Below are 27637 nucleotides of genomic sequence, written 5' to 3' on the forward strand. Positions count from 1 at the left end.
GCACAGACAGTTAATCTTGAACAAACTAACTTTAAGCGTCATTGAGTTTTGGTGTTGACAGATATTATCTATGTACTCTCCTGCTATGCATGCACTGCTGAAAGAGTTCGCAGTTTTAAATCACAGATGTACATAAATGTCACATACACATGCTTTGCTTTCGACACTGAAATATACCTATTCTGTCAGTCAACAAGAGTGACCCAGACTGAAACCAAAAGGCTGCCGCCCTGCAGCCCAGCCAGTCAATGACTTCACAGGCAACGATTTTTGTATGAAGGCAGCACTTAAGGAAATTTAAAAGGCACCATAGTGTCACGTCTAACATTTTAGAACAAAATCAATAAAGCGTTAGACAAAATGAAGCAAGAAATGAATAGCAAATTTGACAACTATTTTTAACAGCTCCTTCAGACATCTTTCTTTCCAACCAAACACCAAACCACACCCACAGGATTTGTGGCATATCATGGAGACAGTGAAAAATACACACTGCCTTACGAAACTGACCAAGTACAAAAGCATTTTTGTAGACAATACTCTAGGCAAAAACTAGAGTTGGATATGCCTTGATGCTTTTCTACCTCTATATACTAAGGAGGCAGTTCTTTAGTTACACACAGAGCCATAATAAGAAGCAAATGAACTAAATCTCTAAATAAAGCAGATGTGGCAAGGTGAAATAAAGTGCTAAAACACAGTTTACTCTAAATGGTTTGTTGAAAAACAATATGCACATTTTGTTTTATTTCCAAGCAGAAATATTTATAAATGTTTGTAGTTTTTTATCAGTTTAAATCAAGCATACTTGCGTGTAGTGTGACGTGATTATTTTAAAAGCACAAATGTGACCCTAAATAACAAAACCAAAAAAGTACAAAAATTTGAAATTGAGATTTATGTATTTGTTAGGGTAGGACTATATTTGACCGAGATACAAGTATTTGAAAATCTGAAGTCTGAGGTTGCAAAAAATCTAATTATTGAGAAAATCACATTTAAAGTTGTCCAAATGAACTGCATCCCCTCACAAAAATAGTTCTAATATATTTACAGTAGGAAATGTATATTTATCTTCATGGAACATGATCTTTACTTAAAGGAACACGCCGACTTTTTGGGACTTTCACTTATTCACTGTATGCCCCAGAGTTAGATAAGTCCCTTCATACCTTTTTCATCTCTGTGCGTGCCATAACTCTGTCTGACGCACCCACCGCTAGCCTAGCTTAGCACAAAGACTGGAAGTAAATGGCTCCAGCTAGCATACTGCTCCCAATAAGTGATAAAATAATGCCAGCATTTTCCTATTTGGGTGATTCTCGTGTAATTAGACTTATGAGGTGTCGTGAAACATTTTGATAAAAAAGTAAATGCTATCAAAATAATAAGCATACAGTTACAAACATCTCTTCATTTACTATTTTGCACATAATTTCAAATGACATCATACAAACCAATTTGTTGTTTTTTCCACATTTAAGGGTAAAATTTTCATTACCGCAACATGTCCATGACTGGATTTTAGTTCTTTGACATGGAAATATTTATAATAAAAAAATCTATAAAATAAAAAGCTTCAGTGCATGTTATAATATCATGTTGCGGTAACGATAACTTTTGATAATGATAATCAAAAATTTCAATAATTCTACAGGAAATATTTTTTAAAATAATGGTTTTAGTAAGTTCAGACCTCAATCTTATATGTAAATTTTTTTTACATTTTTAAAAGTTCTGTTTTTTTTAAAAATTCTAATGCTGGACACATTTTAAATTTGGATTTCGTAAGAATCAACCATTTATATGTTTGTGATTTTTATAGTCACAGTGTGTACAAATAACAAGGTCATATGAGACAGCCATCTTTTAACTGTAAATATACTGGGATCTATATTCTCAAAAGTGAATAGTGGGCGGTAGCCATGTGGTTAGGAGCAGAGAATTTGTGCAAGTGTTGCGCTTATCATTTCATCCAAGTAGCAGTGCTTCGCCTTCTGAGAATATAGTCCCTGGTATGTATACGGTTAAAAGATGGCTGTCTCATATGACCTTGTTATTTGTAGACTCTGTGACTATACAAATCTCAACATATTTAGGAAAATGTTGGCATTATTTTGTCACTTATTGGGAGCAGTATGCTAGCTGGAGCCATTTACTTCCAGTCTTTGTGCTAATCTAGGCTAGCGGTGGGTGCGTCAGACAGTGTTACGGGACGCACGGAGATGAAAAGGGTATGGCCTTATCTAACTCTGGGGGATACGGTGAATAAGCTAAAGTCCCAAAAAGTCTGCGTGTTCCTTTAAGTAAAGATTATGTTCCATGAAGATAAATATACATTTCATACTGTAAATATATTAGAACTATTTTTGGGAGCAGATGCAGTTCATTTGGACAACTTTAAATGTGATAACTGTGAATGTGATCACCCAAATAGGAAAATGTTGGCATTATTTTGTCACTTATTGGGAGCAGTATGCTAGCTGGAGCCATTTACATCCAGTCTTTGTTCTAAGCTAGGCTAGGTAGGGATGCAGCGATTAACCGGTTTCACTATTAACCGCGCTTTAAAATGTCACGGTTAAGTAACCGTAAAGCCTTCGCTACACCGCGTGTTTATGTTTCACGCACGCACAAACCAGATCCACGAACCACCAAGAGGCACATGCGTCATGATGCATTGTATGACAAAGCTCCGCGTTCAAAAGAATATGTGCGCGTGACGCGTCCCTTGGGTGTTCGTGCATCTGGATTGTGCATTGTATGACAAAGCTCCGCGTTCAAAAGAATATGTGCGCGTGACGCATCTCTTGGTTGTTCGTGCATCTGGTTTGTGTGTGCGTGTGCGTGGATGTGTGCGCGCGCACCTGCATCTGTACGTGAAAGAGCCACACTCCAATCGGTCTACTCTGTACAGCATTAAAAACCTCCTGCTCGCGGATCAAACCCGGGCGGGGCTCCTGGTGGTCTGACTGCATTTCATTACGTTGAATTATTTTAACACGTTAATGATTAATTAATGAATAGCATTATTTAACATGTTAATCTTGCCACCCCTAATATTTATATTTGACTTTTGTGTAATATTAAGCTTCACCTGTCAAAATGACTTGCAGTACCTGGTTCAGGATGACCCTGTGTAATTATTCATTTTGAGAGGCTCTTATCATTTTTACTTCATATATTTTACTTCAATACTTCAAACAAACCAAAATAATATAACTTTATTCAGTCCAAATGTAAAGTTACATTTATTCAAAAGATCATTAAAATGAATAGCCTACAGGTTTCAAAGGCACCTATACGGTTTAACTCAAAGCCAGCCAAGTTATTATTATTATCATTTGTCCAAGAATTGTAGAGAAAATACACAAACTGAAAATACAGAACAATTTAGCAATTGTTCAAAAATTTATTCATGTGATTTTATACATTAATGTTGTAAAATAAATGAATCCTTAATAACCGTAATAACCGTACAACCGTGATTATTTATCAGACTATAACCGTACCATCAAAATCTATAATCGCTGCATCCCTAGCGGTGGGTATCTAACTTTGGGGGATACGGTGAATAAGCTAAAGTCCTAAAAAGTAGGTGCGTTCCTTTAATAACCTAATTTTTGGCATGAAAAAATGTATAATTTTGACCCACACTGAATGCATAAGATATACGAAAATACTAAAAAGTAGCGTTAAAATCACTGCATTTATGGATTTATTTCTTAATATCTGCATCTATGTCTATATTCATTGGGAGAACCGGTTAATGTAGATAAGTCAAACTGATCTAGATGCAAGGGTAGCGAAAGAGACTCGAACCAAAGGGCCTTCTTGGTGTGAGGCGACAGTGCTACCCCACTGGGCCACTGTGCTGCCCTAAAATTGCTGTATAGTATTAGATGAAAAATAGCAATAACACTCCAGGTCCTGGCTGCAAAATTCCACATCCCTAAATCTTCCTTTCTGATCCAATATTTCAGATCACCTCTAAAAAGCCAAATCAGCCTTGCACACTCATCGTATAACTGAAATAAATCTTATGTATACGATGACGTCAAACACATACGAAACTCTCCGTGTTGAGTTTCTGAATGAGTGTTTACGTTCATGGCAAATGCCCTCTCTAGCGTGTTTCTGAAGCGTGTGCGTTCGATCAGGTAGAGTAGAGCACCATAGCTCTCAGTCTCTCTGCAGTGTGGATCAGGTAGCAGGGTTGCTTGGATTATGCTCTTTTAAGAAGGGATTAACCATGTTTCAGCGTTCAAGGCAAATTGCTCCGAGAAGGCATCTCTGGCTACAAAAAAGTTAAATTCTGCGCCTAATCCTTTTCAAAGCTCCTTAACTCAGTCTCTCTTCCCTTCCCTTCTCACTCTCCCGACCTGTCAGCGAGCGTTCCGAGAGCTGCCGCCTTTTTAAGACAATTCGCCCACCCTCCCACCGACTTTCTTTCGGGATGTGACGGCTTGGAGTCTCTTTTGGAAAGATAAGACAGCTCGCGTCGGCGCGGATGACGCGTCGCTATTACACTAAATTTAAAATAATAACAAGGCCGCTCGACTGGCAGATGTATAATGTCACAATGCTTTTTCCGACACGGAGGGAGAGGAAGCTGACACAACATTCTGACAAAAGTTCGCTTTTAATGCTTTGCTATTAAAATGAAGTGTCACTGCAGGGCAAAGAATGTGCCTGCCGTACCGCCGTTCGCTTTAGTTCAAGGTGTGAAACGGTGAAGGTCTTTCAGGAGAGAGCGGAGCAGCTTGTGTTGATACTGCGTGTGCGCGATTCGGGTGTCATATCTATGACTTTGCCATATGGAAAGAGGCAGCTGTCGTTCTTTTTTTGTGTATGTGGGGGTGTGCGACCCAGGTGTTCCTCGCTCTTTATTTTCCTGTTTCTCTCCTTAGGATTTAGTGCTTGTTACCCCGCACATCCAAAGGAATGAGGATAGTGATTGAGGTCTTTGACACGAGCAGTTTGCATGTGTGCGTAATACAATTTACATTTACGCATTTGGCAGATGCTTTTATCCAAGGTATACATTTTATCAGGTTTGAACTCACAACCTTTATTGGAAACACACAGATGTACCACTGAGCTATAAAGGAAGACTTATACATATATGTGTTATTCATATACATAAATAAGTGATCTTTGTTTGTTTCAAAGGGCCACACCTGCTTTATTTACACAAATATTGCATTTGTAGTATATGCAATATAGGTTTTTGGGTGTCTATATATTTTGGGATGGGGTTCAAAGGCATAGCCACGAACTACTATCACGCATACAGACAAACACACATGTGCAAGCTCATGCGCATGCTAAACTCCCACCTTTCCCATCTCGAGACTGCCATTGATTTCGGAAGTAAAGCGCTATGAGCCATGGTATCTATGGCAACACAGTGGCTGAGGCAGCCAAAGTCTCTCTCTCTCGCTCTCTCTCTCACTGGTGAGGTATCCTCACTGGAGGAGGTGAGATGAGAGCTAGGAAAGGAGAGAGAGGAAAATCATTCTTATTCTGTGCTACAGGCCATCGTTGGCTTCATAGCAGACTGGCAGCGTCGGCATCCTGGTCCCTGCATACTAAACAGAGCTTCGTCGTCCATGCGTGCACGGATACACACGCTCAAGCGACGTGAATGCCATTTTTATTTCCAGGCGATTGCATGCCCCACATTCGTACAGTGAGAACACGCATACGCACAAGTGTCCGTATGAGACCAGGTATGTCTCAGCAGGCACTATGCACAAGGCAGGCAGAAATCCATTGCAGCCCGCTTTTTCCTGGGCACCATATGCCCCGACACACACACACACACACACACACACACACACACACACACACACACACACACACACACACACACACACACACACACACGCACACCTCCTCCTGGCCTATGCACTTACCGCCCCCCATCCTTTTCCCATCTCTCCTGCTCTCTCTCTCTCTCCGTTTCCATGATACATGTGGTCTCTCCATCTGTTAGTGTAAGTGTGTGGACAAAGAGAAGAGTGCAGCAAGACCGCTCGCACTATTGGATGATACACCGCACAGTGCGATACAACCAGCTCGCACCTGCAGCTTAAGACTTAATGGATGTCATGTTATCCATGTTATTACAGGCTAGCACACCAACTTAATATATAACGGTCCAGTTGAGAAACAAATAATGAACATATTTTTAACATATTCTAATGACTCGTAGAGTTCAGTTGAACGTAGACATTGCAAGCCAGAAAGCCAGCCATGTCAACAAAAGCTATCAGTTTAAACTTGACAATTATCATTGACTGTGGATTTCAACACACAACCACTATAGTATAATTTGTTTTAAATCTTTGCTATCATTTTTAACATGAACAAACTCAATAGCTTTAGTCACTATACTTTCTACACTGAAACTGTTTCTCTAAGCTCAGTCACGGCTGTGTCAATAAAGTTCAGCACAGAGATGTTGACTAGAGCCCTCCTGTGAATATGCAATGGATAAACATACATCATTACGGGACGCCAAGTGGAGAAAATATTGTTACAACTGGGAATTGTGTGTGTGTGTGTATTTACAAACTCCCTATACAACTACTCGCTACAACGATACACCGATCACTGTATCTATCCTCTTTTCTTGTTGACACACACAACTGCACACAAACGCCTTTGTTTAGGCGGCACAGTCGGTCGGTGGTGGTTTTGTCTGGTGTCTCGGTGTTGTCAAGGATACAACGAGTGTGGTGTGCTTCAGCCCCCACCTCTCCCCTCCTGTCTTCACTCCTGCAGGATCTGAGAGCAACTCGCCTCTCAATCCCTGATCTCTTGGTGTGTGTGTGTGTGTGTGTGTGCGTGTGTATCTGATGGGGATAGGGGGAGTTTGAAGGAAAGCAATACCTCTCTTTTCTGTGAATAAAGAGAGGTGGGGGAAGGGGGCAGTCTGTGAGCAGTGGGGTGGTCTTTTTATGATTTCTCTGTGTTTGAGGTTAATTTCACAAAACCTGGCACTTCCGTGGCACATGAAAGAATACAGGAATTATACTACTGGGAAAACTGGAGGTATGTATCAGGATATGGCTGCCATTATAATCCTATAAGGTAAGAGATAAGAAAGATGTAAATTATCATAATGCCATGATGAGTCTACATCATAATGACCAAATCATATCCACACTGATGCCTTTTCAGACTAGTAGCTACTAGTATAGATAGGGTACGTAACCTTAAGTGCCATATTCTGGTGCCTAAATAGTCCTGCATCTATCGTGCAACAAACATAATACTTGTTGGTAGGTACTATTATTTTCTGTGGATCTTCTGAGTGAATCTTCCTGACCCCCAGTTTGACCCCCAGTTTGTCTCTCAAACCGGGGGTCAGGCAACCCCTTGGTTAAGATGGTGCCAAGGGGTCCAGATAGAACGGGTAAAACAAATCCTTGTAGGAGGGACCCAAATCATACCTAGGTAAAATATCTTATGGGAGTGAGCACTTCTGATTTGGTGTGATAAACGAAAAACTTTTAAAAAAGTGTCCAAAGTTATCCTGACACACCAAATGGGCAAAGGCAAGGTAGCACGTCTGTTCTGCACCTGCACCTTTCCGTACCAGCAGGTGACAGTAGTTGGTCATCATCACTCTGGGAAAACCAAGAGAGCTAGTGGCTGCTGGGATACAAAACATAAATCAATGTTTGCTTACCAGAAAATTCTGAAACATCAGACGACGCTGAAAACCTGGCCAACCGCTGACCGCCGGCTTGGTATGTACCTAGTGTTAAGCACCACATCAAAGTGATGTTGATCACTCATCTATGAAAATGTTCTTATAATTTACTCAATCTTATGGCTTAACAGATGATGACTTCCTTACTTTAGTTGAACATGAACAAATTGCATCTTAATCTAATGTCATGCTATCTTCTTTTAAGGAATCCAAAGTGTTGAAGCTTCTATGGGCGCACTCTCACTTATCCAAACCACACCTCCCAAGAGCGCGTTTGACCCCAAAGCCTGGTTCGTTTGACTAGTGTGATAACTCTGTTGCGCGGTTCACTTGGGCTTCGTAACAATATTCACAAAATTCGCAGTCAATAAGATTCAAAGTTATGGCCATATTTGATCGTAGCATGCTGATTGGATTGTTAACATGGATATACAACATATTCATCTGTAAAAAAGCTCAAGCGTATTTCACCAAGAAGCTCTTCGAAATCGCATACACGCCGGAGGCAGTTTGTCCACGATTATGAACGCGATTTTGCACGGGTTCTCGTTGAAATACGACTCTGTGCAGTAAATGGTGCTTCATTTGAAAGCAGGTGATGCCGATTTACTACTAATCATGAAACCGGCTTTACTGATGAGATACGCATGGGAATCGTAGGCGATTTATCGCCCACCCCTAGGGTGCGCTGATGGATGGATGTGCGATTTGGAGCTTGGCCATGTTGAGCCCCCAAAGGAAGCAAACACGATGCATTAAATACAGAATTATTTGTTTGTGTTCAACCTAAGAATCGTAGTCATACACATCTAGGATTGCATGTCGGCGAGTAGATTAACAAAATGTTCATATCTGGTGTGCAAAATACTCCTTTACTTTCTGAGCCCATCCCAAAAATCCATTAGTTCGCACACTTGCTCTGCAATGACATTAGCACTAAGCACTCATACGCACACAAACACAGCCCACCACACCGTTCCCCCTCCCTGTGATCGCTCACAAATAAATTACAGCCGTCACAGTGATATGCAAAATGGCATGGAGTGACAATCAAAGCCTGACTAACAAGCTTTTAAGGACCGTGCTAAAGTTTCATAATCACACTAATAAGATTATGCAAACTTGCCCATTCTGCCACCTGCGTATGAAGAAATAGAGAGAAACAGTAGATAGCACTGATCTATGACTGTGTGTTCAAGGAGGCCATTGTGAGAAAGCTTTTACTGAATGTCTTTACCTTCATAAGCAACCATAAATATCACTAATTGCAATTCCACCCCCATTGCAAGACTTGACAGCATCCACCACTCTTTAATCAATAACCAGGCAGCTATTGTCTACTTGAAACATCCAATAGGATGCTGACTTCAAAGTGGATCATCCAATCAAAACTTGCCATCACTCAACTCCAAATGAAGGTCTACACACCTACAGTATCAAGAAGGATAACTGCTAAAATGTAATGTTGCATATAATTTCACAAACACAATATAGTGAAAACATGAAAAACATACAACTATGTTGCTTAATTTGATTTCAAATACATTTGCACGGGTTACTTATTGATTTTTTACCACAAATAACTACATGATGAACCTTGTGGACAAAAGAAAAATCATACAGATGTTATTTTGTGAAAAGCTAAATTGGCTGTACTTTATTTACGTAGCCTCTGAGCTAAGTTAATACCAGAGGCTAGCTTTTGGTTTGTCGACACAAATCTTCTTGCTAGCTCATTGCTATCTTAATATCTGTGAAACAGCATTTGGCTGCAAAACCAAAACATGTTGTAAGCATGCAATGTAACGGCTCTCATATGCAGACCTCAGGCTAAACAAAAACTAGGATTAGCAATGAAGACACCGGTTGGGCTGGTCTTATGTGGATAAGGAAACATGAATTAGCACACATCTGGTTTAATAACATCTCTTACATTTAAAGCTATGGAAGCAACATTTTTATCATTGAAAATATATAAAGCAATGGTGAAATTAGCAAGTGAACTCCATATGAAAAACAGCTACAACAACATTTATCAGCTAGTATGTCATTTAAACAGAGGAATATAGCAGGACTGCAGTATCTTAACATGGATAAGGTGGTTAAAGGAGGCGGCAAAATCACAAATGAGCCGAAATTCCATCCACCTTATTTTATAAACCTTTTCTTTCATTGAATCTCCTGTTACACATTTTCCATTATTCATACAATCTTTTACTTAACGCTCTATCTTCATTTTGGTTTTCCTTTATTCTCCTCCTTTCTGTCTACCTCACTCGGCTTCTCTGCTGCATTTTCCTCAGGCTGAAAAAGAACCAGCCGTCATAAATCTGCCCCTTTATTGCTTCTGAGAAGAGAGAACGAGGAAAAGAGGGCAGGGAGGGGGAACACAAGCGATGCAGGGAGGGAAAAAAATACAAGAAAAAGGGGTGGAGGAATATCTAATCTCAGAGTCTTGCTACAGAACCCAATGAACAGATGGATAAAATGAAAGGAGGAGAGAGAGGGTGTCTGGGAGGGGCTGAGGATGTCACCATTAATGAGAATAATTTACAGTTCAGAAGCTAACAGACTCGAGACCTTTCGGTAACAGAGACCATCACAATCACCCATCCAATAACACAGGCAGACTAACACTCTCTGTGATGTGAAAGTCAAATTTTGACGCAAATGGAATTGTGTTAAATAACAATGTTCATGCATCAGATAGCATTGAAAGCCATTGGTTTTAACCATTATTAGCAACTAGCTGCACTATTTGAGTGAACCATCATAGTAAACTCAAAACCCTCTCATCCTTAAAACCGATGAGGCGAGGTTTCCTTATTTCCATAAGAAATATGGAAATTTTTGGCGGTCATTTGGACATTGGAAAATGGCGCATAGACATAATAAATTAGAGAGTGTCGATTTCCTATTCCAGAAGCTAGCTGTTGCTCAGGGCAACGGCCACCATTACTGTCCCACTGCACAAAGCGGACATAAAATCTAGAATTACAGCTACAACTCTTCGCATGTCTCAGGACAAACCACACAATGTGATATCTTGCCCCAATCCTTAAAGGTAAAAACTAAATGAAATGCATAATCTAAAATGTTTGGTCTCTGAAACAGCCATCAGGTTTTGTCTGCAAAGATTTTATGTCAGTGACACGGATCCAGTGAGATCGACACCACCTTCAAAAGGCCAGAAACAGGTTAAACTACATTTGCTATCAATGACCCAAAACCAAAAGAAACTTGGTAAGTGCCTCGACATTATGAGATTTAATTGTGCTTGTACTCACAATCTCACAAAAATCAATATTGACACAGACATACAGTAACACACTAACCATTGTTGGCATAGCTTACTGTATTAACTAGCAAACGGTAAATTGCATGAACATTAACCTTTACAACCCAATTCATTTTTCCAGCCCTGGTGCACTAAATAATCCATCAATATACTGACGAAATTTTATAAGTTGCACTTGTTCTTTTCTCGATGCAATGCCGCAAAAATAAGGTGCAAGCATCTTACCTGTACGTGTTGCTGCATAGAGCCATATTGCAAGCCTTGACTCAGCACTTTTTGCTTAAGAATCATCATCCTCTTCTGTTCTTCACTTAGATGGCTTGTCTGGCTGGGCATTGGACCAGGAGGTTGTGGCGGCCCACCCCCCTGCCCTGCTGCGCCCTGCATGTAGGGCATCATTGGGTTTTTGGCTTGATTGGCCATGGGCGGTGTCATCCGCTGACTCATGTGGTCCACTCCACTGAAGTGAGTCAGCGGCTTGGTGTTGCTATAAGAGAGCTGCTTATTGAGGTTGTTTTGGGCAACCATGTTATTAGGTTGCTGCTGTTGTTGTTGCTGGTTAAGCATATTTATGTGGTTCTGTGGGAGGTAGTTGTTCATGCTTGGCGTTTTTGGCCCCATTGTGTTGCCAGTGTTAAAAGCCTGCGGATACATCATGGGGCTATTTGGTTTATCTGGGTTAAAGGGTCCACTGTATGGGCTTGTTGGTGCTCCTGCAGGTGACCAGTTGGCTGCCTGGGACTGCTGTTGGTGCTTCTGTTGAATCAATTTGGCACGTTGTTGCTGCTGAGCAGCCATTTGCTTCAGCTGCTCGGCCGGTGACAGTTCAGAGGTGGGTGGGGCTGGTACACCTCCACCTGTGCTCCCTCCACCATTAGCGCCTGCTGTTACCGGAGTTGATCCCACAGGGCCAACACCAGGACCTGCATTCATCATAAATCCATTCCCAGGCCTTGAGGTCTGGGTCTGAGCTTGGGTGGGCGTTTGTGGAGAACGAGCCACACAGTTGAGGGGTGATCCCGACGGCATTCCAACTGCTGGTGACTGCTGCAAGGGTTGCTGGGGCGGTGTGCCGCTGGCGGCAGTTGCGAATTGGGGACCAGATGACGACGGTCGCACCTGAGGTGACCCCATGGGTATCTGTCCACTCTGTGGTTGTGGTGTACTGCTGGGAGCTACAGGGTTAGGTGCTGGGTCTTGTGTATTCTGCGGATGTTCCGTTGGGGCCCGTGTGAAGTCGCTCACTTCCTTCTTCTCCTCAAAGTCCTCATTAAAAAGGTCGTGCATGTCATCCTCTGGAACCGTATTAGCAAGCTCATCAATCAACTCCTGCCATTCCTGGTCATTCAGATTAATGTCAGAGAATAGCTTTTGATTTGAAAGTGAAGTGTCTGAGGATTCAATTCCACCACCATCGTCCAAAGGCTCCTGTTTCATGTCCTTTAATAGGCTAAAGCCATCATCCAAATCCAATGAACCGTTTAGTTTAATATCGGGCATTCCGCCATTCTTGCCTAAATCCTCAGGTCGACCAGTAATGTGATTGGTGCCAGCATTGCCATTGCCAGTTCCGTTGTTTGAGGAGGCACTATTGTTGCCCGAGGGCAAGGTGGGCTTAATGTCCATTTGATGAAGTGGGGAAATGGGTGGGAGACTACAAATTGAGTCCATTCCAGTGCATCCTTCCTTACGGAGTCTTTTTGTAGTGGGGGAGTAGCTCCCATCACTGAGGCCATTTTGGTCACCATTTAATGGAGAACGGGCACTATCCAATTTCCTCTTCACTGTCTCCTGAAGCTAAAAGAGAACGCAAAGAGAAAAAACAACAGTTAGATTCATATTTTAGGATTCCTGTTAGGAACAACACTTTTTTTGTAAAGTTACCTAGTTAAGGGGTTAAGTTCATTATTCAAGTTTTTTTAGTATTATTCAAATTGTTTTTCACATATCAGAGCAAAGAGAACATACGGGTTTTTTTGTATATAACGCAAAAATCTACATGGTTTATATATGTTTGCTATGAAAACACAAGGGACACATTAATTTCAGAGAGCTCCTTGTTTCATATTTTTCTGATTCTAAGTATTTTATAGCAGATCATTCAGGTATTCACTTGATGTCAGTGAGGGCAAGTATTTTGATCTACACAAACTGCCTACACTTTTTCACAATTCCAATGTTGGTTTTCCTTAACCTGTGCAGGTGCTTGGGTTTAACCAGAGGTCTCATGAGACTCACTTACAGGCTAATTTGAAACAGAAGCATGGTGCCCAAAAGGAGGTCCTTTTCAACATACCACTCTGTAAAGCCAATCTCAACAGCTATATGCAGGCCAACCCAAGTCTTATTCCATTGTTGAGATGGATCAAGATGGTTGACCATTCCAACCATGCAAACAAACTCATCGATTAGTGAGGTTGACGAATAGGTTGTAATATATTTTGGCACAGTGCTTTAAAAGGGTTTGTTTAAGAAACACATTTGGGTTCGGTGGAAACTAAGCTAAATCAATCCAACAGGTTTCCTTGAAACAGACTAACAAACTGGTCAATTTAACTATCTATAACATCTATAAGGCATTCCCTCACAGTTTGAATAACTACACACTAAACATAGATAATGACATCTGGCATTACAAACACTATCACTTCACTGAGAATAACTAATACAGAACTAAAAAAATGTAAGTTAACACCTCATCATCAGAGGATGAGCGAGGAAAAGAGCGAACATGGAGATGGGGGAATTAGTTGCGAAAGGAACTGACAGTTGACAAAGTTTCATTGTTCACACATGGGTACGCTTTCATCCCACAATGCTCTCCCGCATAATTTGTCTCAGCTATTAGGATGTGTATATGCAAGCTTTCCAGACACTAACACACATGTACATGGCAACATAGGTTAGGGATTGGGTACAAGGCAAGCCTTAAAAAACATTATACAATCTTTTATACAACAATACACATTAGTACAATAAATCACAAATAAGCATTGGGGTAAATAATTGCAATGAATTAGAAATATATGTATTTCTAGAAATAAATTATAATTTATATGTTGTTATGCCACTTTGCACACAATGCCCATCTTGCAGCTATCGCAGGGCAGCGTGGCGTAGAATAAAGAAGAGTAGATATTGACGCGGAAAGAGTGATGGGTGCCTTCTCAGAGGTGAGGATTGAAAATAAGGTGAAAAGCTTTTCTCATCATCGCCCCTCATCTTTCCATTTGTGCTAATGACTCTCACAGTGAACACATTTAACGGTGTGTTAATTACAGAGGTGAAGTGTGTGCCAGTTACTTTATGTGCGCGCGTGTTGAACACAGAACGTGGATCAGGCGAAGAATATTAGTGACAAACATTTCCCATGATACACAACAGCAGGATCCCACCCACCATCTTTGCTTATCCCAGTGGACCTCGGAGTGTGCATGTGTAAGAAATCTCACTCCAGCGAAACGTGCCAAATGAGATTCTGAAAACAACAAGATTCATGGTACTTTCTCCTAGCTCTCATCTGAAGCAATAGATCTACTGCCCCTCCCTCCCTCTTTGCATTCCATCTCTTGTTCGCGCTCTCGCTCGACATGAACAGCAAGATCACGATGGCAAACAAGAAAGGCAAATGTTAGCTGGCTAGCTTTATGCAAAATAAGGAGATAAGCACGATAAAACGGTTGGCACGCAAAACTCCTTTTTAGTTGACATTCATCTTTTTGATAGTTTTACACCACCAGTCTGTTTCTTTACAGACAGGTTTGATGTGCTGAATAAAAGTGGTGCAATTTAAAATATTTGTGTTTGACTGTCTCGGTTTTCATTGTTACACCTCTGCACTTGTGCAACCGCTATGGGGGTTGCCAAGGCGACCGCTGTCACGATTCCTGTCAATATTCGTGCCGTTCATCATGCTATAAAGATGATTAGGCTGACTGTCACTCAAGTATGGAGAAAGAGAGAGATAAGAGAAAAGTGTAGAAAGAGAGAGAGATGGAGAGACAACAATGGGGCTCAGACAAAACACTTATGCCATGTACTGAGAGCAGAATTTTAAGGAATCACAGATGTGTTGCCGATGCAAAGGCTGTTTAACTTAATCAGTTGCAAAGTTATTGCCTGCCAAATGTTGGACGTGTTTTTATCCGTAAAAAGAAAGGTCATATCTAGGGGTCTGTTTACATCTGGTATTGGTGATCCAATCCATGAAAACGCAAGTGGACGACGCTAAAAACAGGTGGAAACAGTGTTCAAACATTTTGAGCTCGTCCACTTTGGACCACATTCAGATGTAGTCGAAAACACTTTCGACCCGATTGCTTTTGTGGTGTAAACACGCATGTGGTCGAATGTGTTCGAGCAGCCACAAAATACCACCTACTCTACGCCAATTTGAGCTAATGTGATCACAATGTTTTGTAGGGCTGTGACGGTGGCAGTTTTTAGTTATAGATTGTGTGTGTGTGTGGGGGGGGGGGGGATTGCATGCATGTGCGCATGTGCACATGCACATTGATGCATATAGGTCTTATATATAATGCATACATATATTTTGAAATCTAAAAAATGTAAATGAGTTTCACATAAGTCTTTCTCCGCCGGTGGGTGCTCATCACAGCGTCAAGCAATGCTTAGGTTACTTAGCAACGAAAGACGCTCTGAAGCGCCCATGTGCTTTGAAGAGGAGGAAAGCGGCGCATTTCTGCGTGGTTTTAGACGTGACATGAAGTAAATGTGAGGCAACTGTGCATAAACAGTATATCTGCTTGGCCATTTCGGTGGGCCTATCTGCATGTTTATTCTGTAGCATGTCCATCCGTGAAACAACAAGTGAGAAACCTTTTTGTGGTTATAATGTTTCCAGGCGCGCTGAAAACGCATTCTGGTGGTGTACTGGTAGCGCAGATTGATACTTTTTCGCAACTTTGAGTGAACAAGAGAGAACGGCCGTTTCTCAATCCGAAGGCTGCAGCCTCCGAAGGTAGCATATGCAGGCTGTATGTCATCAAGCCTGGTTTATTTCAGTTAACGGAGTTACATTTGCAAGTCATAAGCATATTACAACAATGTATGATTAACAAAGAATAATAGTTTACTTTATAATTGTCTTGATGACGTATGAGAATGGCGGATGACGGATTGAGAAATGGCCAATATCTTGCCTCATTGTTACACCCAAAGCCAGTGGGTCATCACTGATATCAGTTGCCTTCCCTTGCAAATAGCGCATTAACTCCTGGTCTGCTGACTGTTTGCGTTAACATGAAACTGAAGTCATCTCACTGGGCGAGATTGTAGTTTATATTTTTCATAATCCGTGACGTGCACATCTCCCTGGGCGAGATTGTAGTTTATATTTTTCATAATCCGTGACGTGCACACAACCGCAGAGCGCACTTCACCACCGCGGGTCGCACTCCACCACCGCGGTGGTGCGGTGATCATTACAACCGTCACAGCACACGTTTTGCATCTTTTCTGACTTCTAGCGCAACAGTGTACAGCACTATCTTAAGGCTTTCATTGATAAAACCAAAGCAGCTGATCTCTGCGTCTTTCATTGGTTTCATTATGCGAACGTGTGAAAGTTGTGCGTGCTTATTTCATCAATTGCTCTGAAATATCAGAGAAAGCTCTTACATATACAAAACTCTGTGCAGTATGTTTACTAACAACACAAGGAGCAGTCTCTGACGTGATATTAGTTTGCGTCAATTTAAACCCGTCATTTCTCCCGCTCGCGTTTAAATGAAAGCAGAGGGACTTTGATGATGTAACATGGTTGCAGGAGTCGCAATGATATTACGCAGCAGCCGAAAATAGTCCCCTTAGTATCTTTCAATAGCAGGGGACTATTTTTGGGCACTGCATAATATCCTCGTGTTAACACAATACTCTGATAAATAATCTGCGAATAATCCAAAAATAAAACCTGCATGTAAACAGGTTTACTTCAGTCATGTAAACAAATTACTGGGATTAAAGGCCGTTTTACACGGTACGTGGCAACCGCAAGTGTTAAGTTCTTTTTAAATAGGAGACGTGCGGAAAGCGGCAAAACGGGTGCCGTTACAGAAGTGAAACAGAGTTGGTCCACACGCCTTGCTCGTGCCCCCAGAATCCTATTCCTTTTGCGGACACGGCTCTTCATGGCAGGCGCCATTGAAGATACACAGATTGGCACTACATGCTGCACAATATGCTTCCACTACACGAGAAAAGTAGTAGCCGTGCAGCGATTTTGCCGCTTGCCGCGTACCGTGTGAAATGGTCATAAGCCTGTACTTTGATTATTGGAAATAGTTACTGGTGTAAATGTAAAGTAGTATGGTTTAAAAGGCAAGACGTCAATAGCGTGACAGTCTATAAAAATAGTTTCGTAAAAACAACGCAGTTATGTGAACATCTAAGCAGCATAAAGGATAGATCGACTAAGCAATACGATGACACTGTGTATCATTGCATCCCAAAGACTCAAAATAGAAGTCACAAACATACTAATGATGAAAGCATGCTTGGGCACGAATCGATATAAGTACAGTGGAGGAGTGGGGAACATCACGCTTGGGCACAGTTGCCTATTGCGAGTATACCCTTAGTCGCAAGATCATATTTGCAAACCCCACAGAAAGACAGTGACAAATTACAGTTATTTATAAACAACAAAATATGGAAATACAAGGTTTCTGTAAGGTTGCTTGACATCAATGTCATGTTGCATTTTAAAATACTCTTAGTTAGGTCAAATGCTAAAGCAACAAATGCTTATGCATATATCTTGCATGGATGTCCAGCAGGCATCTACCTGTGCAGGCTGAATTAACTACCATAGGTTTTGAAACAAAGCCTTTTTGTCCCTTGAACGCCTCATAAATTCATCAACGAGCATTCCCTCTGTTCCTTATAGAGTGGTGGCACATGATTGATATCAATAACGATCATGTTCCTGAAAAGACTCCGCATGCTAAGCGAGTCCTAATTAGATATGTTTAGCACCAACCCCCTCGCGCAGACATCTTTACCGACGTCTGGGTCGAGCATGTCCGCGGTACAAACCCCGTGTAAACCGCATGCAGACAGATAGACTCGGTTAGCTTGCAGCATTCGGCTAAAAACGCCGTAATAGGATAAGAAAAGCGAAAAACCTCCCCCAGCTTTAACTAGCATGGGTTAAGAAAATACACAGCAGAGATATAGAAAAAGCGAGGGAGAGGAACGAGAGAGAAAGTGTGTGTGTGTGTGTGTGTGTGTGTGTGTGTGTGTGTGTGTGTGTGTGTGTGTGTGTGTGTAGAGGGGGAGGCTGATGTTTGTTTTTCTCCATTTCACTGCCTATTAAAGTGCTCAGTAGCTCACACAAACACACTCCCTCTCTCCTGCTCTCTTCACAGTCACCATGTGGGAGAGCACACGGATAAAGAGAGGGAGAGAAATACAAGAGGGAGGGAGGGAAGACAGAAGAGCTCTTCAGACAGACGGTAATGCTTTCATGTGGCTGGAGAGAGAGAGAGAGAGAGAGAGAGAGAGAGAGAGAGAGAGAGCTCACATTGGGGGGGAGAAAACCACCAAGGTGCAGTTGTTATAGCAACCTCCTGATCCTAAAGCCCCTCCCCCCTGGGCTCCTGGGCTGAGTGCAGTGGACACTTCTGCCAATAATCTCTTTCTCTCTCTGGCCGTCTCCCTCCCTAATGCTTTCTTTCCTCTTGTTCTTCACTACGGACGCTGTACTTTTCCCTCATCTTTATTCTCATTTTTCTTTATCTTTAAACATTGTTTTATCAGTTTTTGCAGTAATACGCAAATATCAATCACCTCATCTATTTACATCAAATAACAAATGCAATTTGGTCATAAAAGCTTTCAAAAATCTTTTGTGAACGAAGTAAATGTTATGTAGAATAATTGTTTCGATTTATGCATCCATCTGCAGGTGCTTTTATACAATGTGCATTCAATCTATACATTTATCAGTATGGGGGTACCCTGGGATCGAACTCACAACCTTTGCATACATTGCTATACCAGTTGTACACCTAATTACCATTATTTAGCATACATGTAATTTGCAAGCTGCCACTATGTTCCCCGAATATCATATTAAAACCCATAACAAGAGTTTCATTTCAAGTTTGGTCAAGATACCTGCAATCAAACAACAACAGGACCTTAACACATAAGCTTCAGGCTCAAGTAAGGCTCGTGTGGAGAATGTGTTGGAGGCTAAACCAAATAAGTGCTTGTATGTTTAATCCACATCATTAAACTGAGCTCTTGAATAAGTATAGTACAATAAAGGCAGACTGACCTTTGACATACAACAGATAACACAGCTAAACACACAGGCACTTACACACCATATACACACTCCACGGTAAACACCAAGTCTGAAATGTGGGTTGTTGTGGATGTGTGTTTTTGTTCATCTAAAGACCCCTTAAACCAATGGTTTTCAAACTGGGGGCCGCGAGATGGGGCCGGCATTTTTATGTCATTTATTAAAATACATTTATTTATCATGCATGAATTCTGTGTATTAAACCTAAAAAAATAAGCCTACTTACCATCAGCACTACTTGAGATTCACCTCAGGTATGAGATATAACAACAAATATCTTTGTAATGTGTTAGCGATCTATACATGTTACGCGTGCTTGATGCATTGCTAGATCGAAATTTTAAGGTGTTGTGGTTGATAGGAAAATGCATTAGGCCTCAGTTCTCTCTCTATATTTTTTAACCTCTCTCTCTTACCTCATAAGTTCCTTTCTGTGGGATCCAGAGGTTTATAAATAACTCTCAGCCTAGTGCACTTGTTTGTGGTGCAAGTGTTAGGATGGAAGAAGTGCATACCGGCTAACGCTAATATAATAAGATATTAATAAGGACGAAAAAGAGTGAAAGAATACAGAAGGGGAGGACAGTAGAAAGAGGCAGCAGAAGAAAAGAGGGTGGAGAACGAGGGGGCACGGAGAGTCAGTGTATGAGGCTTCCGCTCGTTGAGCAACACCGCCTCCTCCTAAACGCTGCTAAATACTTGCTCGCTCGCTCCCTCCCTTACCGTTAATGGCAGCCTGTTTAAACACGGGCTGAGTGAATGTGTGTGTGTGTGTGCACTGTAGCGCCTGGGTGCATGTTAAACACAGTCCCTGAAATCCTACTCCAATCCAATAAAGCCTTCAGCAGCCCTGCCAGCAGAGACAATTACTGCACCTCACTCAAAGTGAAACACAGAGAGAGAGAGACCTAAGACAAACACACACAGAGAGAGAGAGAGAGAGCGCAGGAAGTATGGAGAAGGAAAGAGGAAACACAAAGAGCAGTGAACTCTCATCACAATAACAAACGACTCATAATCATCTGTACATTCGTCACATCATTTCGATAAGAAAGGCCTCAACAATAAGGATTTTGTTTGGAGCTTGGATTTTCACCCCACCAATTTTTTTTTACCAACCCCACCCCGAACAATAACGAAATAATAACGAAAATAATAACAACCAAAACTATACTGCTCAACACACAATTAAATAAGTCATGTATTAATATATCAAGGCGGGCATCAAAATTAACAATGATGTAAACAGTCAATATAAAAGTCAAAGAAATATATACATAGTCGTGAGTGTTAAACTCATTATTTCTGTTTGATTCATATTAATAATAGCAGCAGTTTGTTAGGCTGCACCTACACCGCAAGTCCTAATGAAATTACAATTAATCTGTCAAAACATCATCTACTGTATGTAACCCAGATAGACAATGCTAACATGGTGACTAATCTAAGAGAGCAGATTTCCCAAGAACATAATACAACCACTTTAAGTTTACAAGGCAGAAATACACAGGTTCATGTTTTGCATTACATTTCGAGTCATACAGTTATCACTCGGCTTTATTGCATGCCTCGTTGGAATGCTTGATTTTCATTGGCCAGTGCTGACATTTGTAAATAATGTATTTTAATAACATATATGATATTATGATTAAACCAAATAGTGTGTTCTTGACATTTGGAAGTCCTGTCTTATCTTTACCCTTTCCCCGCCATTGACAAACGAACTCGTCGATTAAGATAAATTTTTTCGAGTTTTTCCGGCGATCCGTAATTCTGCTATTAGCCACCAGGTGAAGCCAGTATACCCAGAAGTATTCCCTTATGCTGCGTTTACACCAGCCGCGGTGAGGCGTGAAGCGCAAGTGATTTCATTGTTAAGTCAATGTGAAGACGCGTTGACGTGCGTCTGGAGGTCTTACGGCGTGGATGAGGCTTTTGGCATGGTGCGGAAGATGCGATTCCAGGGTCGGGTCAGCTCACCTCACTTTGGCTTGGTTAGCTTTTCCATTGAGTTTAGTATCACTTCGTTTAGTATCATTCTCTCAGACCAATCAGTGACCTACAGTGTTTTCGCGTCACGTTTGGTATCAGCTCGGGTCGCTTGGAACCCCAACCGAGGTGGTACGATAAAAAGTATCGGGTACTACGTACTGCACCCAATGGAAAACTCCAAAAGTAAGCTGACCCGACCCAAACTAAACCAAACCATGGGGTACTATGCAATGGAAAAGCGCCATAAGAATGCTTACCATTAAAATCCTGTTTTTGTCATTAAGGGAAATCATCTTGTCTCAGTTACAAATTTGACTGTTAAATGATAAAGAATGATTCGCCCTCGTATTTACTGCATTGTACAAGATTGACAAATTGATAAGCAGACATGCTTTTTATGATTGGATGCAACTTTTGATACTTTTCAGTAAAGGCGACTCTCCTATTGACTCTGACCTATCAGTGTGGCTCTCATGAAAAAATAGTGAAGATCACTGCATTTGGGCAAACAGTTTAAATTTTGTGTTTGTTTTGATGATTGCTTTGATTCTGAAGTTTGATATATTGTATGTTTATATATTTAAAGAAGAATATTTTCTGGAAGGCATTCAACTTTTGTAAAAAGCATAATAAATGCTGGCAACTTTTTTTTTTAAACGCTGGTGGGAAAAGATTTAAAAATCAGTTTTTTCTCGTGGAAGGTCTGCATTTGTTAAAAATAAAAATATTTAAATGTTCTTTACCCTACTTATGAGGTAAATAACCATGTAATAAGCGGGATAATGCCTTTTATCCCTTACGTAATATGAGTCAGTTTGTGCAAAACGTTTTGAAAGCAATTACACAGACAGTCAGACACACAAACCACCGTCAGGTTTCAAGGATTATGGACAATTAAAGGCTATTGGACATTAGTCAGGGTAGATGCCATATTTAATTTGACAAGAATGAAAATGGGGCTGTGAGTGACAGACATTAGACATTGTGACCCTGACTATTGAAATGGAATAGAAAACTTAAAGTATAGTTTTACTCCAGTACTACAGGTGGCACTAGAAGAACAAAATAAGCATATATATAGACTGAGACCAGTGGCTGCATTGCTGTTCATTAACAGCAATGTATAAAATAAGAATGAGTTTTCTCTGAAAAATAATGGAGGTCGAATTCTCATCTGACATTTTCGCATGTTAAAAAATAAATACCTCACATTATGTCAATAAGGTTTACACACCGCCTCCGCAACTTTCGTCCGTCATAAAAAATGTGAATCTGATTCCATTTTGCTTTCGAGTCAAAATCCAGAATGACCCCTAACAAGTTGATCCACTTCGTCTCGCAGCACAAAACACTGTATGACAAACAAAGTGCGAAATACAAAGAGACGGAATATAAAGACAGATTATTGCGAAACAGGATGGTAGGTATTGATTTCAAAACAAAGGGTGTACAAAAAATTACATATTGTGCGAAGTTAGCTAAACAATAGCATGTTGCTAATGTCATTCCTCCGTTCGCACTTAATACTGGTAACGTTACGTAGACTCCATTTATTGTCTTGCACATTTGTACTCAACGGAATAATGAAAATGCATTTATAAAAACTCTTTTTTAGGATGACGAATACAAAAGACTAACACTTAAGAGGGGTTTGTAAAGTTAATTAAACCAATTAAAAAGGCTTTTTATTGGTTGTGTGGTTTTGATAACTCAATTCCTAAAAAATAACTGTCTCAACACTGCATGTTAGATATATGACAAGCGTCTCCCGAAATTTAGGGAATGTGATTGTGTAAACGTAAATGGCTTGTGTGTATTATAACAGCTGGATGCTAATAGTGCGCTACTGTCTAATGGGTAATTAGCATCAATGCTACAGGTTAAACTCCTCATATTGAGAAGGGCGACAGACACCCCACAATGGCTCTTTAGTTTTCAATCGCCCCTCTCACGTCATTTACCAACGGTGGCAGGAAATGAGAACTAGCTCACTTTACGAAGTTCTTATCTTTTTGACGACTTTATAACTCGCACGTCACCTCTCTCCCTTTTCTATCCAATTACCAGTTATCTGTTTATGCAAAGTATTTCTGTTTATATCTTTCCATCCACTTTCCCCATCCCTCCCTCTCTCTCTCCAAATGCTCTTTTTTTCTGTCTGTCTTTCTCTATTTTTAGTGTTCCACTGCTTCCTGTTCCTGGAGCCGTACCACAGCGAGGGACGGGGGAGAGAGAGAGAGAAAATGTGGACGGGCGGAGGAAGAAAGTATAAGTGAGGAGAGGAGGGGCATGTGCCTGCTGTCCTCAGTCCTTTGTAAATCAAGCCAGCCATTTGGCTGTCCTTTTCCTCTCGCTACCACCTCTGTATCTCCGTCCACCTCTCCCCTCATGATCAGATCAACCTCAAAGCTGGAGAAAAGTCATAAAACGGGGAGGCGGGTGAAAGAGATAGAGAATGAAAAGAGTGCTAGGAATGGAGGGTGAAAAAACAGAGTATAAGATATCTTGCGTGAAAAGAGAGGATAAATTGCTTTAAAATTTGAAAGCTGAGCTCTATCACACAATGACTTTTGCCTATCAAGTCCAAGGGCTTATTCACACCAAAAGTGAAGCATAAGCAGCTAAAAGAGCCTATTTACACCCAAACTGAATGAAAACCAGATTCACTTCTGTTCAATAGGTGGCGCTGATTGATTAAAAAGTCAGTCCTGTAAAACACGAAATGCAAACCTTTAAGCTTTGTGCCATTAATGTGAGCACTAACCGTGTTAACCTGCATTTGCCTTATTTTGCATAACCGTTTCATTATCTTCTGTGTGATTTTTAAAGACCTAAGGGGCCTAATGCACGATTTTGAACTATGTTACATAAAGAATTCTTTAAAATCTCAATTTAAAAACTTACTTTACCTATGAAATGACTTTTTCATTTGAGCTTGTCACCATGCCCTCTTATTTCTTTAGAAAGCAAGAATTTTCCAGGCAAGGTCAAATATTCATGCCTAAATTGGATAACGAATTAAAATTGTATTATTTATTTTTTCTTATTTAAAACTGCAGCTTAATCATGCCAGCTTATTTGTGGGTGGTATCTAGGTTTGCCCCCTCAGGGCAGCATAGGGTACCTTTGACTTGGTGCCATTTAGGCCAGGGGCAAAGGAGGAGAAAATAAAGCGAGAGACGAGAAAGAAAGGAGGATGTCCCTCTTCAGCTCACTGGCCAGATGGTCTGGTCACCACGGCTGCGTTGTTCCCGCCAGGAGGTGCTTTGATATGGTATGTGCACGTCTGTGTGCTTGTATACAATGCCCTTCTGTGTTATACATGTAGTTGCTTTATGTTTCCAAAAAATCCATTGTTTTTTACATAGCGAAATAATTTGTTAGAGTATATACACATGCATGTAGCTTGCTAACTTAATATCCAGCTTCAAACTCATGAGTAAAGGGATAGTTCACGCAAAAATGTAAATTCTGAAATTACTTCCTCACTTTCAAACCATTATAAATTTCTCACCTGCATAGTAGGAAAAAATAATACTATAGAAGTGAATGGGGCTCATGAACGGTTTAGCTACAAACATTTCTATAAATATCGTCATTCATGTTCATCATAGGGTTGTGCCGATAGTATCGTGCACAGACAATAGTCAGACATATCGCCAAAAGCACGCACCTGGACCCTGAATCCGTGCGCCATGAACTCCTCCTGTACATGAGCACATGAGCTTGTAATACCCATGGCACTGACATTTCCTTGTACGAGAGAGGTTGTTAGCGTGCAGGGGGTTAAAACCAGCGAGTGTTTTGTTCCCGTTCCCTGGCACACAGGAAATTTTCCACATTTTTCCAAGTTCAGATTAATGGCATCAGTTTTAAGAAGGTTGTAGTCATGGCAGTGTTGTTGCCCTTGCTTCTTTTTTGTCTATCAATCAAGTGACTTGTCATAAATGAACAAATAAATAAATAATGAGTAAACTATTGCCCCACCCCCTGATACTATCGTGTATCGGCGATCTTACAGGCTGACGATAGGACGATCTCAAAATGGAGCATAATACTCAACACAAGTTCATCATATCAAAGAAATGTATACAGGTTTGTAACAACATGAGAGAGCGTAAGAGGCTGTTTACACTTGGCATTAACATGCGTTTTCGTCGATCGGATCACAAGTGGACGACGTTAATTCCAGGTGTAAACGGTGTTCAAAACGTTTTGAGCTCGTCCACTTTCAACCACATCCAGAGGTAGTCGAAAACACTTTCGATCGGATCGCTTTGGAGTTGCGGAACGAATATGTGGTTGAATGTGTTCAAACAGCCACACGCGGCCGCCTTCTCTCCGCCCATTTATCTAATCTGAGGTATTAAACACAAGTTTTACGTCTTTTTTGACTTCTGGCATGAACACACGTGAAGAGCGCTATTTTTAGCCTTTCATTGATAAAACTTCTGCGACTGATCTCCGTAGTTTCGTTTTGAAAGCGTGTGAAAGTTGCGCGATCCTATTTCATCAATTGCGCTGAAAATTCAGAGAAAGCTCTAACATACACACGTACAAAACACTGTGCAGCATGTTTACTTGCTAAACAAGCAGTGGACTCCAACATAATATTACTTTGCGTCCATATAAACTCATAATTACTCCCGCTCGCGTTTGAATGACAGCAGAGAGACTCGCCAACCGTCTCACAGACCACCCCCTCTCAGTATTCAGGACAGAAGCGGTCGAAAGTGGACAAAAGCGACGGATTTAAATACCAGGTGTAAACGTAATGTGCCTCTCTCGTCCACTTGTGATCCGATCGATGAAAACATCTCTTAATACAAAGTGTAAACAGCCCCTAAATGATGTAATCTTTTTGGAGGGGTTAACCATAATGGTTTGCATGGCAATAAGGCTATAGCAGTCCTTAAATTATTCACCATTTATTAACTGCTTCCATTATTTGTCAAATACTAAAACAACTTTCAGGGAACCGGAACTGCTAAGTGGAATAGGAACCAAAATCAGACCCAGATTTATTAAATCACTTGCGTTTCCCATCCCTAGAGGACCTATTATACGGTCATACTCGCACAAAAACAGCTGAAAACCAGGCAAAGCAGAGCAAAAACGACACACTACGGATAAAAGAGAGAAAGAGCTTGTTTTTCCAGATGCTTTCAAAAGACAAAAACTAATAGACTTAGTAAGTGACCACACCTAACATACTTTTTAAAACACAAACAATGGACACCCATCGTTTTTGCAGTTTTAATGATGAGCAAGACACCTGCTGATTTCAAATAGGTATGTGTTTGTTCAGTATTGCGTCTGAAGTGTGTGTATTTGTGTCTGAATAAGTGGATGAGAGTGCGCACCTGTGCGTGATTCAGACTGAGTGTTGTGTGCAGCAGTCTGTCTTGCCTAACAGGCTCACCGGCAGCGGTTGGCTGAGTACAGCTGAGCCAATCGGGCATCAGAAATGGAAAAAAGATGCAGGGAGGAAAAAACGTTGCATGGAAAGATGCAGATACTTTGGTGCCATCAACCATCACTGACATATTTTTCACTCTAGCTACTTTTTCTTTTAAACGTTCCACTTTTTCATGTTTTTTATAACATAGAGCTGCCTTTTTCTTTAGGGGTGGCAGGAGTTTGATTGGAGGAGAGACAGAGTGGCTACCATGGAAACAAAGCACATCACCGATATGAGCATCCCTGATGGCACACAGGCGAGGCAATAACTGCGTCCCACCGGCCTCACTTTCAGTGAGTTTGCCAGTACGTGCCCGTGTGTTGTGGTATGAGCAACAGAGGATGTGCCGTGTTATTCGGTATTCCTCGAACAAAGGTTTTCGAGAAAGCGAGACTGCAAAAATGTGTGTGTGTGTGTGAGGAGACACTGAGCTGTGTGTAATTGGCCCCGGTGTAGGCTTTTGGCGGAGGGCAATTTAAATATTATTGAGCGAGTAAGTATACTCTAATGAGGAGCCAGAGGAAGAGAAAAAGGAGGAATAGGCCGTAGGAGAAATACGGGAAAAACAGCTCCCGACCTCAAGGACCTGGAAAGCCGCAACCTGCATGGTGCAAGGCACAATATATTCAAACTGATGGTTCCTTTGTTTGAAAATACAACTTAATTTTACAGCAAATACATGGAGAGATTATATGTCTATTAAAAAAAACATTTGTTCAATCCTGTGCAACTACAATTCATTTTTCATTTCCTGCCAAGCTACAGTCAGACTTAGTTTCTCTTTCTCCGAGAATCTCTTGGCATGTGTTAATGCACATGTGGATGGTACGG

At 41.0% G+C, this 27637-nt stretch overlaps 1 protein-coding gene across 2 annotated transcripts in view; it reads right to left on the minus strand.

Annotated features, from left to right (window-relative positions):
• The window catches only part of maml3 (mastermind-like transcriptional coactivator 3), a 126171-nt gene that overhangs the window by 44329 nt on the left and 54205 nt on the right, over window positions 1-27637 (minus strand). For both annotated transcript variants that reach the window (XM_065295635.2, XM_065295634.2), the window contains exon 2: window positions 11247-12818. In XM_065295635.2, coding sequence (XP_065151707.2) covers window positions 11247-12692 — 1446 coding nt within the window. In that variant the 5' untranslated portion in view covers window positions 12693-12818. The remainder of the gene's footprint in view (window positions 1-11246; window positions 12819-27637) is intronic.

The sequence above is a fragment of the Paramisgurnus dabryanus genome, chromosome 4, assembly GCF_030506205.2.
Source record: "Paramisgurnus dabryanus chromosome 4, PD_genome_1.1, whole genome shotgun sequence".
In the NCBI taxonomy this organism is placed as follows: domain Eukaryota; kingdom Metazoa; phylum Chordata; class Actinopteri; order Cypriniformes; family Cobitidae; genus Paramisgurnus; species Paramisgurnus dabryanus.